The sequence below is a fragment of the Eurypyga helias genome, unplaced genomic scaffold, assembly GCF_000690775.1.
Source record: "Eurypyga helias isolate BGI_N326 unplaced genomic scaffold, ASM69077v1 scaffold31537, whole genome shotgun sequence".
NCBI classification, from domain to species: domain Eukaryota; kingdom Metazoa; phylum Chordata; class Aves; order Eurypygiformes; family Eurypygidae; genus Eurypyga; species Eurypyga helias.
In genome coordinates, this window is record NW_010262871.1 from 1 (window position 1) to 16,870 (window position 16,870).

At 38.0% G+C, this 16,870-nt stretch overlaps 2 protein-coding genes across 2 annotated transcripts in view; one reads left to right on the top strand and one right to left on the bottom strand.

The window, feature by feature from the left end:
- Positions 1-521: 521 nt before the first annotated feature.
- PLEKHA3 (pleckstrin homology domain containing, family A (phosphoinositide binding specific) member 3) lies at positions 522-10,178 on the top strand (the record flags this gene model as incomplete). Its single annotated transcript, XM_010155877.1, has 11 exons — positions 522-596; positions 1,114-1,188; positions 1,762-1,781; positions 2,562-2,623; positions 4,057-4,173; positions 5,219-5,374; positions 6,058-6,194; positions 7,178-7,342; positions 8,492-8,535; positions 9,079-9,194; positions 9,726-10,178. Coding segments are annotated over 11 exons (1,095 nt in total), but the record flags the coding sequence as incomplete, so codon positions are not given.
- Positions 10,179-15,069: 4,891 nt separating this feature from the next.
- LOC104512774 (titin-like) overlaps positions 15,070-16,870 on the bottom strand; it is a gene marked incomplete at its 5' end in the record, with an annotated part of 46,295 nt that continues 44,494 nt past the window's right edge. Inside the window, 2 exons of the mRNA XM_010155878.1 lie at positions 15,070-16,341; positions 16,466-16,759. Of these exons, the coding sequence (XP_010154180.1) occupies positions 16,043-16,341; positions 16,466-16,759 (593 nt within the window). The remainder of the gene's footprint in view (positions 16,342-16,465; positions 16,760-16,870) is intronic.

The window sequence follows — 16,870 nt, forward strand, 5'->3', positions numbered from 1 at the left end:
CCTCGCAGCCCAGCGGCGTGGGCACCCACGCGGCGCCGACAGCCTCGCAGCCGAGAGGTGCCCGGCCCCGCGGGCTTCCCCTGGGAACTGGGGGGCCAAGTGCCTCTCGAGGCCGGGACTGCGCCTTGCCAAGTTAGTCGGGGACTCTTAACGGGACAGGCTGGAGGGAGACTCCTTATTCCGACAGCCCAGGGCCTCTCAGAATAAGCCTTGATTTGTAGCGTAGAAACTTGCAGGGTATCCTCGCTTGCTGTTGAGGAATCATCTAAGACTGCATCTCTAAATTTTCAGCGCTGAATGTAAAAGTCTGAATTATCTTTTAATTTGGTTTTGATTGGTAATTTTGTTAGAATGCAGGGGCAAAGACTCAACCTCAACCTGTAAAGCATATAAAAAACTTTAGTTCTGGGCGAACTATTCACAAAATGTATTTTTAGAAGTGCTGCAGGTAGAAATGCAGCAAATACCTGCGTTTGCCATCAAATTTCCGGTTTTGTTTTCCTCCTCCTCTGTTGTAATAGAGATACCACTTCTCTCTGGAGATAGCAGTGGATAGCCAGTACTGTCAAGGTGAAACAGATTTCTTCTCTGACGCTGTAATAGGGCTAATTGTTCCTCCAGAGCAAATCAATGTTGGATCATATACCATGCTTAGTCAGGCCTCGTGTTTGACTGCTTTGGCAATATCTTCTTTGCCCTCTTGTTCTTGGGCACTTCACGTGTGCTGTTCTTCAGCATAGTCAGGTTTTGAATGTGAAGTGGTATGAAACTCAACTCATGGTGTTTCCTCTCAGAATAAGCCTTGATTTGTAGCGTAGAAACTTGCAGGGTATCCTCGCTTGCTGTTGAGGAATCATCTAAGACTGCATCTCTAAATTTTCAGCGCTGAATGTAAAAGTCTGAATTATCTTTTAATTTGGTTTTGATTGGTAATTTTGTTAGAATGCAGGGGCAAAGACTCAACCTCAACCTGTAAAGCATATAAAAAACTTTAGTTCTGGGCGAACTATTCACAAAATGTATTTTTAGAAGTGCTGCAGGTAGAAATGCAGCAAATACCTGCGTTTGCCATCAAATTTCCGGTTTTGTTTTCCTCCTCCTCTGTTGTAATAGAGATACCACTTCTCTCTGGAGATAGCAGTGGATAGCCAGTACTGTCAAGGTGAAACAGATTTCTTCTCTGACGCTGTAATAGGGCTAATTGTTCCTCCAGAGCAAATCAATGTTGGATCATATACCATGCTTAGTCAGGCCTCGTGTTTGACTGCTTTGGCAATATCTTCTTTGCCCTCTTGTTCTTGGGCACTTCACGTGTGCTGTTCTTCAGCATAGTCAGGTTTTGAATGTGAAGTGGTATGAAACTCAACTCTGAGGGTTTATAAAGCATGGGCTGTGAATTGAAGTGTAGAGAGCGTAATCTTGCGTTTTTCAGAGCAAATATGTGTCCACGTATATTGTCCTTCTGGTGCAAGAGAACAGTTGTACTGTAATTAAATAGCTATTGATAAGAGATTTTTGTCACTTCACAATAAATGTGGAGAGAAAGCATACAGAAAAAGTTGTGTTTAAGAGTACGAGTTTCTCTTCAGAAGAGAATGGAAATTGTCACTTTCATTTTTGTAACCAAAACTGTTACTGTGGCAAAAGGTAAAAGGTCACTGGTAATGAGCCCTTGTGGTGTTTGATACGAACTTCCCCTTGAAGTCTGGTATTTAATAAGTAATTCTTTAACGGTAACTGTGAATGCTGTGCGCACAATAGGCTGTTACATCGATACACAGGTAAGTTCTGCTAAAAGTCAGTAGTCCTCTAGAACAGCAAACTGCACCTTTCTGTCTGTGTTTGCTGGCCAACTGAGAGCATCTGCTCTTGCACTTCAAAGTTACAGTGTGTCAGGAATTCCCTACAATTTTTGGAACATAGGAGGGCAGAAAATAAATAACCTAATTGTATTGGTGAAATGTTTAAGTGTTGTTACTCTGCTATCTACTTTTGTAGTCAGAAGTAGGCTGTAGTACTTGCTGTCATTAACAGTAGCAGCAAAGGAGGTTGTTATTGTTGCTGAAGCATTGTGGAGAAAACTTGGTTTCCTCTTTCACTGAAAGCAAACCAGAAGTACGGCTTTATTTTTTTCCCCGCAAATTGTACGTGTGTATCTAAGAATTTATCGAGTACAGCTTTGTTAAATACTTTGTCAAATGTAAGAGGCTCTGTTTGTCCAATTTCAAATCGGAAAGAGGTGGTTTTGTTCTTTAGCTTGGTCTGTGAGGCAATTGGAGTCTTTTAAATCCTTTGCTTTTGTGTTTGTGTGTTTTCCCCCCCGCCCCCCCCCTCCCAACACCAGCATAATGTGAGGCTGGAATAATCGTCCATGTAGGGTCCCTTTTTTATCAGAATCAGACTGTTGAGACAGGCACCTGTGCATGCACTTAGGAGCTAAGGGCAGCACAGAGTCAACAGAGTGTAGCAGGGGAAAAAAGCATCAGTCCACTGCTGAACTGCATTTTACAGGGCAGGGTCTTCAGTACAGTCACTTTGTGACTGTTTGTTTGTTCTTTCAGTTTAAGTGGTGATGTATGCATACAATTTGAACTGGTTCCTGTGGGAGTTGGTATCCCTCAATGTTTGTCTGTTTTTTTGTTCTGTTTTTATAGCTGAGTGTGGATCTATTTATTAGTTATCACTCTGCATTTTGAAATACATAGATGCTTACCATTATAGCTAATAAATGAAGAAAATAGTTACATGTCATTATTTCTTTAGCATAGGATTGTGACATGATGTAATGGGGCCTGGTCTTACACTGTGTATTAGTGTTAAAACTTGTAATGACTTAATGTGAGTAGTATGAAGTCTTTAGCTGATTTTCAGGACTCTGGTACCTGACTAGGTCTCCTGCATTATAATACACTGCTGCTGGATGTCTGCAGCTTGCTCTATGGGAGTGGCAATTGGTAAGCGCCATGGACCACACTGTCCTATCACCAAATATGTTGAGCTCTTGGCCACGCAGTTACTGCCATTCCAAACCCTAACCCAAGTAGGAAGTTTGGTGTCAGCTGTAAATAGAGGGATAATCGGCTCCTCTTGATCAGCTGACCCAGACTGGAATATTTTAGTTCTATGTTATTTTTAGAAACAAAGGGGATTTAGTAGGAAAAACGGTTTGCTTTTAGTAGTATTAGAAATTAGGGCACCTAATCCAATGAGTGTTGAGTTTTATGAAATAGCTGGTTAAAAAAAAAATAATAAAGAGGGAGAGGTGAAAGAGTGCTCATATACTTTAATCCAAGAGGGCCCATGGCAATAACTTACTATGTGATGTAACGCTGCATAGAGTTTTCACAGATATTTGTGTCTATGCATAAACTGCTCTGTTTTGTAGAAGTAACGAAGTCAGAGATCATTATCTAATTTTGCTAATGCAAAGCTGGTGAAAACCTTAGTAGAGGAGCTGGTGTATGCTGTCCTCACAAATGGAGCTAGGAGTATAAGCCATGTCTCAGTTCCCTGCACATTAAATGCCTGACATTAAATTGTTGTTGAGCAATGGAGCTGGACTACTCTCAGAGAAAATGGCATGTCAGTAAAGTGTGAAATACAGAGGTTGTCACTGAAATACAGTATGCAGAGGAGAGCATAGCATAACAGTTTGTGACACCAGTAATTTGTGTCTTACAAATAAGATACTACAATCTTAGGAAAGTCTACCTGAAAAATATACTTGAATGATAATGACTCTTCATATTTATGTAACTTACCAACCTTCAAAATAGGATTCTTCAGTGGCTAAATAAAAATTCTAGAAAGGAATATAGTGAAAACTGAAATACTGCTGATCTTGCATCCAAAAAGAATGGAAGTGAAATATCCATATGATACGGGTTTGGTTATAGGGAGCCTCTGGTCTTCAGACTGTGCAGATTGTTTACTTCCTGGTGTGTTACATGAGTAGTTTAATGTTTGCATTGTTTTATAAAAGTTCTAATAGCCGAAGAGCTGAATTTGATTTGCAATTTAGTAGGTTAAACTTCCTTTTCATGTTTTTGATCTTAGGTTGGCAGCCTCGGTGGTTTGTGTTAGACAATGGGATATTGTCATACTATGATTCACAGGATGATGTTTGCAAAGGCAGCAAAGGAAGTATAAAGATGGCTGTGTGTGAAATAAAAGGTAAGAGTTAATAGATTTCTGCTTGAGGAAATTTTAGCTGCTGGGGAAATGGAAAAGACCACACAATGTACACTTTGCATCAGAAGCTTTTCCTCCTCTGTTTTTGTTTATCTAGTCCAATGTGACAAAGAAAAATGTTTTTGCCAGAGCTCTGTTTTGAGATTTGGAACCCACCGTATGTTCCTTTTTTGGTTTAAATAGTTTTGTGCATGTGTCTTATGCTTTAAGTTACGTTGCCTGGTTACTTAGTTCTACTACTTATCCCTCTCATGACCAGGAGTAAGAGACTGATTCTTAAATGCTAGTTTTTCAGAAGAGCAGCAGCAGTGACCCGAAAGAGGAGATTTTTATGCACCAGAAATGTTTAGTCTTCTGTTTTCATGAGTCATTTTTACTTTTGTCACTGTCAGCAGCTGTCCACATGTATGTGATGGATGCATTAGACAGACTCTGAGTTTAGCCTTTAGTGTATTCCAAGCTGTAGGTCAGCCTCCTTGGCTAATAGCATGGCACTGTCTGACTCTCCGTTGCTTTCTGCTCGTGACCTATTTCCAGATACCTGCAGGGCTTGTGTTGTGGGTATTTGTGTATTAAAAAGTATGACTACTACTTTTACATGGGCCACCAAATATTTTTCATGTGGTAACTCCTTTTTCTTACCGTTTCCTTGCTGTAGATGAAATTAGTGATGTAAGGTGGAAGATCCTATTTCAGTTGTTTGTTTTGCTTGTCATCTTCTTTTGGTTCAGGAATAATAATTGCTGAAGTCTGGATTTGGTGCAGTCCCCTGCATCCATGGCTAGTAAGGAGTGGGTCTGGAGGAACGGTAGCTGATGACATGGAACTCAGCAGAGTATTCCGTTTAAGATGTAGCATTGAATATAATAGAAGGTGAACCAAGTTCACCTCAGTTCTTGGTTCTAGGACTCTGCAACCTAAGCCAGATTTCATCTATAAGGGAGTTTATAAATGATTGTTACTGAGTTGAGGGTTTTTTTTAATTGTGGTTTTTTTTTTTTTTTTTTTTCCCCTCCTCTGTCATAAGTTCATGCAACAGACAACACAAGAATGGAGCTAATCATCCCAGGAGAACAGCATTTCTATATGAAAGCAGTTAATGCAGCTGAAAGGCAAAGGTGGCTGGTAGCACTGGGGAGTGCAAAAGCCTGTTTAGCAGATACCAGAACAAAAAAAGAAAAAGGTATGTGTGTTACCTACAGCATATACGTATACCTTACTGTTTTTTTTTTAAATGCTTGTTATCAAATAATGATAGTGCAGATATTGTGGTAGAAAGTCAGTATTGTTGTATTTAAATATAAATTGTAATTATTTCTAGCCATTTATATGGTAAACTCCCTCTTGATGTTTGGATTAGAGGTTACCTCCATTGAATTCTTCCATCTTATGAAGCTGAAATACCAGCAACTTGCTATCCTTACAAGAACAAACATACTGTTTGTAGCTGTTGTGAAGCCACTTAATTTCTGATGTTTTGATTCTTTATAGTTACTATTGTTTTTTCTGTAGTTTTTCTTGGGTAGCTTAATGTAACCATTTCCAGCCACTTTAATGAGCATAAATTTCATCCACTAAACTTTTTTCTACATTGCATTGCAGCTAAGAAAGACTTCAACTTCCTATTTCGTAGTAATGTGCCTCTTTCTTAGTTGTCATTACATTAGCATCAGTTAACCAAAACTACAAACTATTGTCTGCTTCAAGTACAGTTCTTGACTCATTGCAGAATCCAATTTTACTCAAAATTAAGTGAAAGTGTAAGTGAATTTCTAAATTGATACTTAAATGAAAAGTGCTTAAGAATTTAAACGTGCATATACATTGCATGAGGTAAATTGATATTTTGTTTATTTTTTTTAATAGAAATAAGTGAGACCAATGAATCTCTTAAAACCAAAATGTCCGAACTTCGTCTCTACTGTGATCTTTTAATGCAGCAAGTTCATACAATACAAGAATTTGTTCACCATGACAAGACTCGCTCTCCTCCCAGCATTGAGGTACAGAATTTCTAGCATGCCATTGGAGAACCTTATTATATAATATACCTCAAGTTTCTGTTGACATCTTATGCCTTTTTTATTTCCCTGATGTTGGGAGATTTAATCTAAAGTCAGTTTTTGAGTGCTGGTATATATGCACATATCACTGTTAGTATTATATTAAAGTACCTGGATGATCTTAAAACTGTAATTATCATGTGTATTAGGAAGCAATTGTGTTATTGAGCCATTTGCTTAAAAGGCCAGAAGAGCTGCCATGTGAGTTATGCAATAATTTGTCTTGTTTCGCATCTCTGTTATGGGCAGAGTAGTTGCAACAATCTTGTTTGTCTATTCTTTACTTCCTTGTGTTGGAGCATATTCCACTTTGTTACCAGTGAAAGCTAGTGTTACAGGTACTGGAAACCTGTGGTGAAGGTAAGTCTCTCTGAATAGGCACAAGCAAAATTATTCTAGTGCTTCTGCTTTTCAATGAAAGTCAGTACTGGAAATTATGAATGGCTTCGTTCTGTACGTTTGTGAGCAGGGTGTGGACATCAGTGTTGTCCACTTAGGGTAGAGCAAGGGGTTGACAGTCACAGCACGGGAAGGAAGCTCTTGTCAGTTTGCAGCAAGGTGAAAGTGACCTGCAGGCTCCTTGTGGTGGGGCGATAAAGCTGTTTGTGGGTGCTGCTGTGGGTCATCTGTTTCACTGAATGATCTCTGATGCCAGCTAGTCACTCTGAGACAAACTTTGCAGTAAAATCATTACAGCGTTGTTGGCTGATACCCTAAAGACATTCAGAAAGAAATTACAATGCTGCCACATTTGTTTGCTTAAATTAACCTCATCAGAAGGTGTATATTTGATTAAATAAAATGGGAAATGGAAGCTTAGTGGTAAGGAGGATAAATTACTGTGTGTGGTGGTGAGGGAGAGTTCTGTTTACAGCTTTTTCTTTTTTCTTCTTGCTAATGCTTGTGCTTTCATTTATTTTCAGAACATGAATGAAGCCTCTTCCTTGCTTAGTGCCACATGTAATACATTTATCACAACACTTGAAGAATGTGTGAAGATTGCTAATGCCAAGTTTAAACCAGAAATGTTCCAGCTGCCTCATCCTGATCCCCTGGTTTCTCCTGTGTCACCATCACCTGTCCAAATGGTTTAGACATTTTGAAATACTATTTTTTTGATAAGTGTCATGTTGTTGGTTGGATGGGCGGAAGAATGGCAGAAGACTGGGCTATTGCTATGTGCTATGATGTCAACAGTTGAAATCTTGACTTTGTTATGATCACCTAAATATAAATCAGTAATTTTCCATTCCCAGCCTCGTTTGCCTTTACGTAATCAGAGTACCTTATTGTACATGTCAAGGCCCTGTAATGAAGTATCTCGTAAATGAATGAGGTTTAACTTTTCCTTAGTTCAACTGTTTCTTTGGGTTTTTTAGAATGCTAACTGTACACTGATCTTAAATTCCATAACCTTGCCTCCTGTTCAAACAGATCAATGTCTTGTGGCTTGAAACACTTCAGCAAGATAGCATATCTTTCAGTGTATATAATTAAAAATATATTAATTTATCAGGCCCTATTTAACAAAAAGATAAATAATGGCAGACATTACTTGTATAAATCTTCGTGATGGATTATTTCACTTAGAAGGACAGTGTATGTGGAATCAAATGTGGTCTTGACCATATGTATAGATTCCAACATGAGCTGTGTTGTGCAGGTTTTTTGTTTGTGGGAATACCTTTCTTTGCACTCAGATTTCTTGTCTCTTTATCTGCAATTAATTAACTTACAGAGCTGATATTTATTGATTTAAATTAATAAGCTTCTATGTTATGCACTGAGGTGTGACAGTGTAACCAGAAGAACCACAAGGAATCAAGAGGCAGGATTTGGCTTTATTGTGTAATGGGGAATTTAAACTGGCATTTGGTGTAGGAAAAATGTCTTTATTTTGTACATCATAGCAATTAACAATTGGCTCTGTGAGTGACTTTGGAGCAAGAGAGAATGAATTTCCTAGAAACTAGGTAGTATTTTTTGTAGTAAACTATTTCTTGTGTGAATGCTTTAAAACTTTTGATATTGATGGCAATCCATGTATTTTCATATAGTTAAATCTGATTTTTAACTAAGAATGGTGCATTTAATTAAAAAAAGAAAGATTGCCCTCCCTCTTTGTAGAGACTATAAATAAAGTAGAAATTAGTGTATATATGTGTAGTATTCTTAAAAGTAGCTTGTGATATTTTTGGTGTGGTTAGTTGTTTGTTTGTATGCTTTTTTCCTCCTAGATGAAGCGTTCCATTAGCCACCCTGGTCCTTGCTATTCAGAAAGGTGATTTTCTATTTCATTAAGCTTTTTTCTTATGTCTCAAAAAAATCTTCCTGAACCTGATAGCATTAAAATGAAAATGTGAGAATTGTGCACTTGAGGGGAAAAAAATTAAACCGCATAAATTGATATAATTTTGAAAACTAAGGCTGCAGATTATCAGTGTTGCTGGTTAATAGAGCAGCTCCTGTCTCTAACACACTATAAAAATTTCTTCATGCTAGAAACTGTGCAAATGGATTATTCTGTCAAGTTCATGAAATTAGACATGGAGCTTGAAATGCTAACATTCTGTTTGGATCAGCATGTCAGGCTGCCAAATTATTTTCTTCTACATGTGAAGATTATCATACACTTTTATTTCCATTTTCAGACTTCATAATTGTGAAAATTAAGAATGTTCTGTTGACTGTGCCTTTTTTAGTTTAGTACAGTGAAAAACATTCTTACGCTTTAAGCACCAAAATTATTTTAAATTTAAAGCATATTAAGTTTGAGTGGGTTGTTACAGATTTTGCTTACTAATATATCTCACTTCTTTTGTAGGAATAATCACTCTGTAAAGGAACCAATTTCATCCCTTCACCGATTTTCACAGCGGCGCAGAAGAACGTACTCGGATACAGAATCTTACAGTGATACGCCCTTTGAAGATTCTCAGAGTAAGTTTGGAAGAAGGATAATTTTCTTTTGTTTCTTTCTGTACAATTTATTGTCCTGGTTACGGCAGCTATTCTAGTACCAATATCAGCATGAAGAAAAGTTTTCTTCATTATGCAAAGTTTGGTTGTAAGATTCCTGTATTATAAATCAAATCACTTCTGTAGCTTACGTGGCTGACTTTTGCTGGCTTTAATTCATATTGAAAAAGATCTTACAGCTGGAGTAGTTGTGCTGAAATCATTGAGACTACTGGCAAGATAAAATTGAGACATAACCAGAAAAGGGATATTTGTACTAATAGAATCTTGCCTCCCGTGTTCTCGCGTATTGCAGGATGACCACCTCTTTCACCTCACTCATCTGCTGCCAGCACAGCGTATGCCAGCATGTATCCTCAGCTAATCAGCTTAGCTGAGATCCTGTTCTGGGTCTTATTGCTAATGTAGGTGCACATCAGTCTAGCTTCCTGTAACGCAAGGCTTTTGTTGTTACCGTTGTTGAAAATTAGGTACTTGTTGGTATCTCCATAGGATCTGCTCACTGTTCTAAAAGTGCTGTCAATGGAGATCTGGTATCATCAACCATTCCTGAAGAAAATCGATTGGTATCAAAGGAAAGATCTGAACTGGAAGAGACTCTTTCATCCTTTTCTTCTTGAAGAAACTGAAAGTATTCAATTTTCTATAAATAATGCTATGCAAAGGCTGCTGTAATTATACTGTTGATATAGGAAGTAGTCATTTCCCTTTTTAGAAGGATTTCTCTGCACTTTATAGAACAACATAAAAACTATCTTTGAAGTGTATTTTATCTTTATATAGTTTATTTGCAAGAGTATTTTCCTAATATTTCACAGTTTGAATGTGCATTTTTGGAACAAATGATGGCTTAACAGATAAGCATCCACATTTGTAAATGTAGCTCTTTTTAAAAAGTGTGAAGGTCTGACTGATACATTAGTAAACTTGAAGGTTATAAACTTTTTCTTTTCTTTTCCTGGAGAAAATGCAACTTGTGCCATGGGCCTTTTGGTCGGTTGTACCAGGTCATGCACCAGGAGCTGTGATTAGCCCTGCAGTGGCTTTTTTGTCTGTGTAAGGGCTGTGGGAATGGGCACTAATGGGTTTGCTCTAGCAGCTTGACAGTAATTGACATTGCCTTCTTTAAAAACATAAGGATATACATAATCTGGTCCTTATTTTTAGCCAATGAAAGTAGAAATATTTAGTGTATTTTTCTAAAGAAATGTATAAAATAACTTAATATAAAGCATTTGTACCAAACATTGGATATTTAATAATTTTTATTTATTATTTTTTGCATCAGAAGTTTCTACCTACTTTCACTTCTGAAGATCTACTAAAGGCTTCAAAATGTGCATAAGTTGTTTCTGGGGTGTGTAGCATGACAAGCAGCTAATGCAGCATTGTTAAGATTTACTTTGCCTAGTTAAGACTTTTTTTAGCAAGTATTATAGAAGCAAGAGCTGAAATATTAGACCATTAAGCTGCTGTTGTAACGAATATTTGTATCTATACGTATTTTATTTATTACATATTTATACAAAAGGGAGCTTCTGTTTTTGCAACTCCTTTATATCATTTGAGATTGGTATAAACCAGGAGATAGATTCTGCTCTCAGTTACATCAGTGTAAATTTGCATTAACTGTAAGTGAGATTGGAGTCTGACTCTCCTAATTAATGAGTAATACAGTATAACAGTGCCTACTAGCACCTTGGTCCATAAGGTTGTTAGGGTTTGCATTGTAAGCTTTTTGGGAATTTTTGGGTATTCATTTAGGGATAAACTTGGTCTATAAAGTCTTAGCTGCAGAACACTTTAAGCAAGCCGTTTACTGTTTTTTGATTTACACAGTTGTTAAATAAATGTACAGGGTTTTTTGCACTCAAGCACATACCAAAATCTGTGTTTATAATCAAATATTCTTTAATTTGGTTAAACTAGTCTTCCTTTTGTGTATACGAATAAGTTGGTGTTTTTGAAGCAGACTGGAAAGGACAGGTGGAATGAAATGGAAACTTTCCTTATAAATTTCTGGAATGCTGATTCATCTGAATCAAAATAGGTCCAAACACTGAGGAAAAATATATGAGCTGTTGTCCATATACAAAATCACAGTTTATAAGCCATTATGTCAGGGTCGAATGGAATGCCTTGTACAAGTAAAGTCTTATTTGTGGTTATCAGCTTAGGGCTGTCATTTGTGCTCAGTTCTGTCAGTTTTCATGCAACTAGCATTTGCATCTGCATATCACCCACACACATACTTGTACATTTTTATTTCTCCTGAATGTTTGCTTTAATGTATTCTGTATGACAGTTGTAAAAATAAGTATTAAAAAAGATGTTCAGAGGAGTAAACTACATATTTCAGTGAGTGTTGTCTTGAATCATATGCTGTCTTAGAGCTGCTTTTTGAAATTTCACTGAGCTTTCTGCCAGCTTGTACAGTGTTAAGTACATGTCACGTTAACAGACATCTTTTTCTGGCTTTCAGCTACTGCAGAGAAAATAGTTTGGACTCCACATTGTGCAAAAAAGACTTCTGAGACTGATCAGTGCACGGAGAAGTAAATAATAGGAACTTTAAATACTGCCACAGTTAGGATTGTTTAGAAAAAATGCCTAGACATTTTCCACAAAGTTTTAGTTACAGTGGCAGAAGCAGGATGTAGTTGCCCTGTGTGGGTCTGACTCATTTTTCTACACACTGGCTGTCATTTTCTGACAGGCCAGAGTACCTCTGTCATCCTTTCACCTTTGTACTGCTGCTGTTAGTACTATGACATATTCCAGTGTGGGAATAACTGAATGATCTGGCTTTGACTGTGTTATACTTTGGGTTTTTTTAATAGACATTAGGCATTCTGATTTTTTTTTTCTTTTTTAAATCAAAGGTCATTATCATCTTCAAAAAGGGGAAGGCAAAAACGAAAACAACTAGAGGAGATTCAGTTTTAATACTTCATCAGAGATGTGAGGTTTTTGTGTTCTGTTCATATAATTTTCTCCCAGGGAAGGGAAAAGTCTTTGAAACGGGAGATGATGGTAAAAATTGAAGTACCATGTTAAGACTATGGTTTCTTGTCTGCTTGTGGTAAAATGAATCTCTTACTGTGATGGTGGGTAGCCATAATAACATTTCTTTTTTTTTTTTTTTGTTTTTTGAGGCTGCCCAATGTAAAATGCCAGTAGAGAATGTATAGCCCTACAGCAGAATTTGTACAACAGCTCACAGAGCTTTGCTAAGAAGTTTTTCCTTACATGTTAGGAGCCAGGAAGCGAGTCCAAATGCCTTCACACACATACAGTGATAGGATATTTTTCAGATCTTGTTCCTATGGTGCAGTAGGTTTTATCTTCAAAGAGAGGAAATGTCAGCTTGTACAATTAAAAATCCCAATATTTGACCTGAATATAATAAGCAAGTAATTTAAAATGTTTATTGCTCATTTTATGTTTATTTTTTATCCAGAGACTGCTTAATCTATTGTCTTGAAAAATGTTACTGTTTATGGATATGTTCTTAATACTGAAGGTTTAGTTTGAGACTTTATCAGTGTCACTCTATATTATCATTCACTTAGCAGTCTTGTGGGAAAAAAAAAAAACAACTGGCTCATCAGACTGGCATGTGAAGTTATCTGTTAAAGCTGTGCTTCAGCAAAGCCTGTAAGTACTTTAAGTCCTATTTTTAGACATCAGTGGCTCATCTGCTTAAAGTTAGGTGTGCTTGCCTAAGTACTGTGCAGAGTTGGGCCAGAGAGGTACAAACAGAACGAACTTGCTTATGCTGCCACACCATTGTGCTTTCTTTCTGGTCAAGAACATATATCTAGACTCAGTAGAGGCCATGGAGGACTGAGTTTCAAGTAATGTTGTGGAGAAGAGTCCATGCTTACGTCTGCAGATGTTCTCTGTCACTATTACTTTCTGCTGAGACGACAGAGTAGTGTGTTTTTAGTGTTAATTTTATGTGTCAGTGTAAATAAGGTAGTTGTTGGTTAAACAAGACTGTACCTGTGTATTTTTGGTCTTGTATTGAGTTTGTTGGTTTATGGGTGGTTTTTTTTTTTAAACATTCTAATGGAGTTAGAATGAGAAGTTTTCTTGCATGGTTTTTTTTGGTGTGGTTTTTTTTGGGGTGTTTTATTTTTTGAATGCTTTAAATATTGAAATAAATGGGCCTTTTAACCTAATTTTTATTATTCCTTTTGACTTTCCTCTGTAAGGAAGAAATATCATACACTCTTAAACTTTTTCACCTTTATGATTGTTTCTAAAGGTTCCTGGTTCCATCACTTGAATAAGTCCAGATCTTGTTCTGACCCAAAACAGGTCTTCTGAAATCCTTTAGCCCTTATCTCATCTGCATTTATTAGCTTTCCTTCATCATTTGGATAGCTAGTGGTTGATAGTATATAGGTTTATAGGAAATGAAAAAATCTGCTTCTATAGTGAGTCTTTTTGGAATAGGTTTTTAAACATGTTAACTGCTTTACTACTTCTGATACTACCCCTGGGCTTTTGTTTAGTAGTAGCAGTATGCTGACAGTTGTAGTGTTGCCTAGTGTTGCTCAGTAGTGCCTCTGCTCCACTTAAGAGAATTGTACAGCCCCTGAAGCAGTGTTGCATTGCTTGAGTGTATTTGCTGTCAAGCTTTTTCTACTAACCAGTGTGAATTCTAGAAGCAGTTGTTCCTTTGACCTTGATACTCTTTTTCCCATAGATAACCAAAACTGTGACCTGCCTATATGGTATTTGTGATCCCTCCCAGGAATGTAAAGACGGGCTTTGCTCCTACAGATATGTCAGCTGATCTGAGGGATGAAGAAATGTTGGGGCATGGGCCCTTAATCACCCATGGGAGGTGAGAACTTGTAGCTCCAGGCAGTTAGGGTCTGTCTATACTAGTTGCAGCTACCAAAAAAAGCCAGGCAATAGCAAGGTTTCCTGAGGCTGTTTTTTAACCACTTTGAGCAGAGACCAGCTCTAAAAAAGAGATTAGCAATTTATCCACATCGAGTCTAGTGGAAGGCCTGGAAATTCACTTGTTAGGGATAAGAACAGTCTAATGCTTAGTTATGTGCTAGAATTTATTCTTTGTCAATAAAGAAAATGAAGAAAAGTTTGTTTTTTTTTTTAAAAAAAAAAGTGACTGTTTTTAAGGTTGACTTTTGGGTGGCCAGGCTGTTTCTGATAGATGGCTGGATGTTCAACAGTTAACTACCTGGCTTACACTGGAGAATTGCTTTTCAATGTAGTCTTGTCTTTTCTTTCAACAGCTCTTTCTCTGTAGTGTACTAGGTTTGCGTAGCAGGGAGGGGCTGCAGGGGTGGCTTCTGTGAGAAGCTGCTAGACGCTTCCCCGGGATCAAAGTCAGACCCTGGCCAAAGCTCAGCTAATTAGCACCTCTGATTAATGTATTTAAGAGCAGGATGGGAGGAGGGGTGGAAGCCTGTGCTGGAGCAGTTTGTGAAGAACTGCAGCCAATGGGAAGGATTTGTGTTGGAGAAGTTTGTGGAGGACTGTCTCCCATGGGAGGGACCCCATGCTGGAGCAGGAGCCAGAGTGGAAGGAGTCCTCCCTTGAGGAGGAAGGAGCGGCAGAGGTGTGTAGGGACATGATTTAGTGGTAGTGTTAGCAGTGTTGCGTTAATGGTTGGCCTTGATCTTAAAGGTCTTTTCCAACTAAAAAGATTCTATGATTGTATTTTCTCCTCCCCATCCCACTGGGGAAGAGGAGTGGGCAAGCAGCTGTGTGGTACTTAGTGACCAGCCGGGCCTAAACCACAGCATGTAGTCAGTACAGGAACTATAAAAACAGAGCATAATAAATAAATAGTCACAAATTTTATGGTGCAGAAAGCATGCTTTATTTCAAATGAACAATTCTATCTCAAGGAGGTTCAACAGCTAAATTACTACATTAGGAGAACTAAAGCAAATTGAAGTGCAGGGCGGTATTTGATGTTGTAACAACAGTTTGGTTTTTAAACTGTGGTTCGTTGCTTAGTTGCCCAGAAGTGACTACTGGATGTCTAAATCTACCACACAAACTCAGTCACTGCATCCTACAAACCTCCGAGAAGGGGTACTGCTGCTGCACTTGAGTGCCTAAATAGCTTTGTTGATTAAGGGGATGGCCAGGTGATGTTACTTTTTTAAAGCTATTCAGGCAGTCAGTATGTCAGAAACAGTACATAGATAGTGGGTGAACAAAGTGCTGGCCGCTTGCACTTTGTCCAAGAATTGTCAGTCAGGTATGGAAATTATGACATAATCGGATCCAATGTAAAACATTAAAGCAATGCTTACAGGAGGGTAATTGCAAACATCACCAATGCCTTACATTTCTGATTCAACATAAATATTCGTGCATGTATGAAATACTATGCACAGTATCATCTCTTAGGTATAGGTAATCTTCAACAGGGAGCCTCTCTACCTGTTGAGGCATTCTTAGACATCAACAATGAGTTGAGGCGCAAAAATTAGTTAAATGTTGAGCAGGGTAGTCGTTTGCTAGGAAACTTTCTCCTACCAACGCTTAGTTCCAAAAGTTACGTTTCAAAATGTCATAAAATAAATGGTACAAAACTTCATAACCGTTAACTTCGGCTATATACAGTATGTACATGTCAGTGAAAAAAGTGTTTAAAATTCTTAGGTCAATAATGACTATAAGTCACATTGTATAGCTCTGGACTTTGTCTCATTCAGGTAGGTACAAAAATATTTTTTTTATATTTACAGATCAGATATTTCAGTCCATATATGAATCACTTGTAAAAAGACAAGTGTAAATAATACAGATCAAGCTCTCTAAATTGATCGAATACTAATATTCACAGTGGCAGAATCGGTACCAAATTCATTTCCTAAATTCAGGGTATATAGTCCACCGTCATTCTTCTGGACATCCATGATGATCAGGGTGGTTAGATCTTCGCTGGTTTCAATGTGGAATCTACCCTGCTGGTCCTGACTGGTAATTTTTCTCCCTCTGCAGTACCATGTTATTTCAGGAGCAGGTTCACCCGAAAAGGCACAAGACAGTGTGAGAACTTTTCCTTCGTCAATGCTGATATCAGATGGGAGAGCTTCAATTTTGGGTGGTACTCCTTTACAAAACAGGAGAAGAAATACCAAGTTAGTCTGTTTCCATTAAGCCATGCAGCAGGTTTACTATGAGGAGTACTTCAGGGTACTAGAAGCACTAACTCTACCAGTAAGTGTATTGCTCACCTCTCAGACCCGATTTAAGCATTTTACTAGTTGAACTCTCCAGTTGAGCCATACTAGACTTCCCCATAATACTGCTGGAGCTCATCTCTACAAAGGATTCTTTCATGGAGGACATGCTTTTGGCAGACATGCTTGCAAATTTCATTTCGGTCATGCTGCTACTGCTGAAACTGCTGAATGAAGCCTCTTGTTTAGAAGAAGCCATTTGAAAGGACTGAGAAGAAAAACTTTCGTGCATGCTTGCGTCGCCACTTGTCTTCAATACTACCTCTTTTGGAGGTTCTTCAATTAGAGCTGGGAAGCATCGCAAACATAGAAGGAAAAACCAATAACGTCACATTAACGAACGAAGTCATGCAGTTCTATACGGGTAGTTTTACAGAAATGAAGAGACAGCATAGTTGG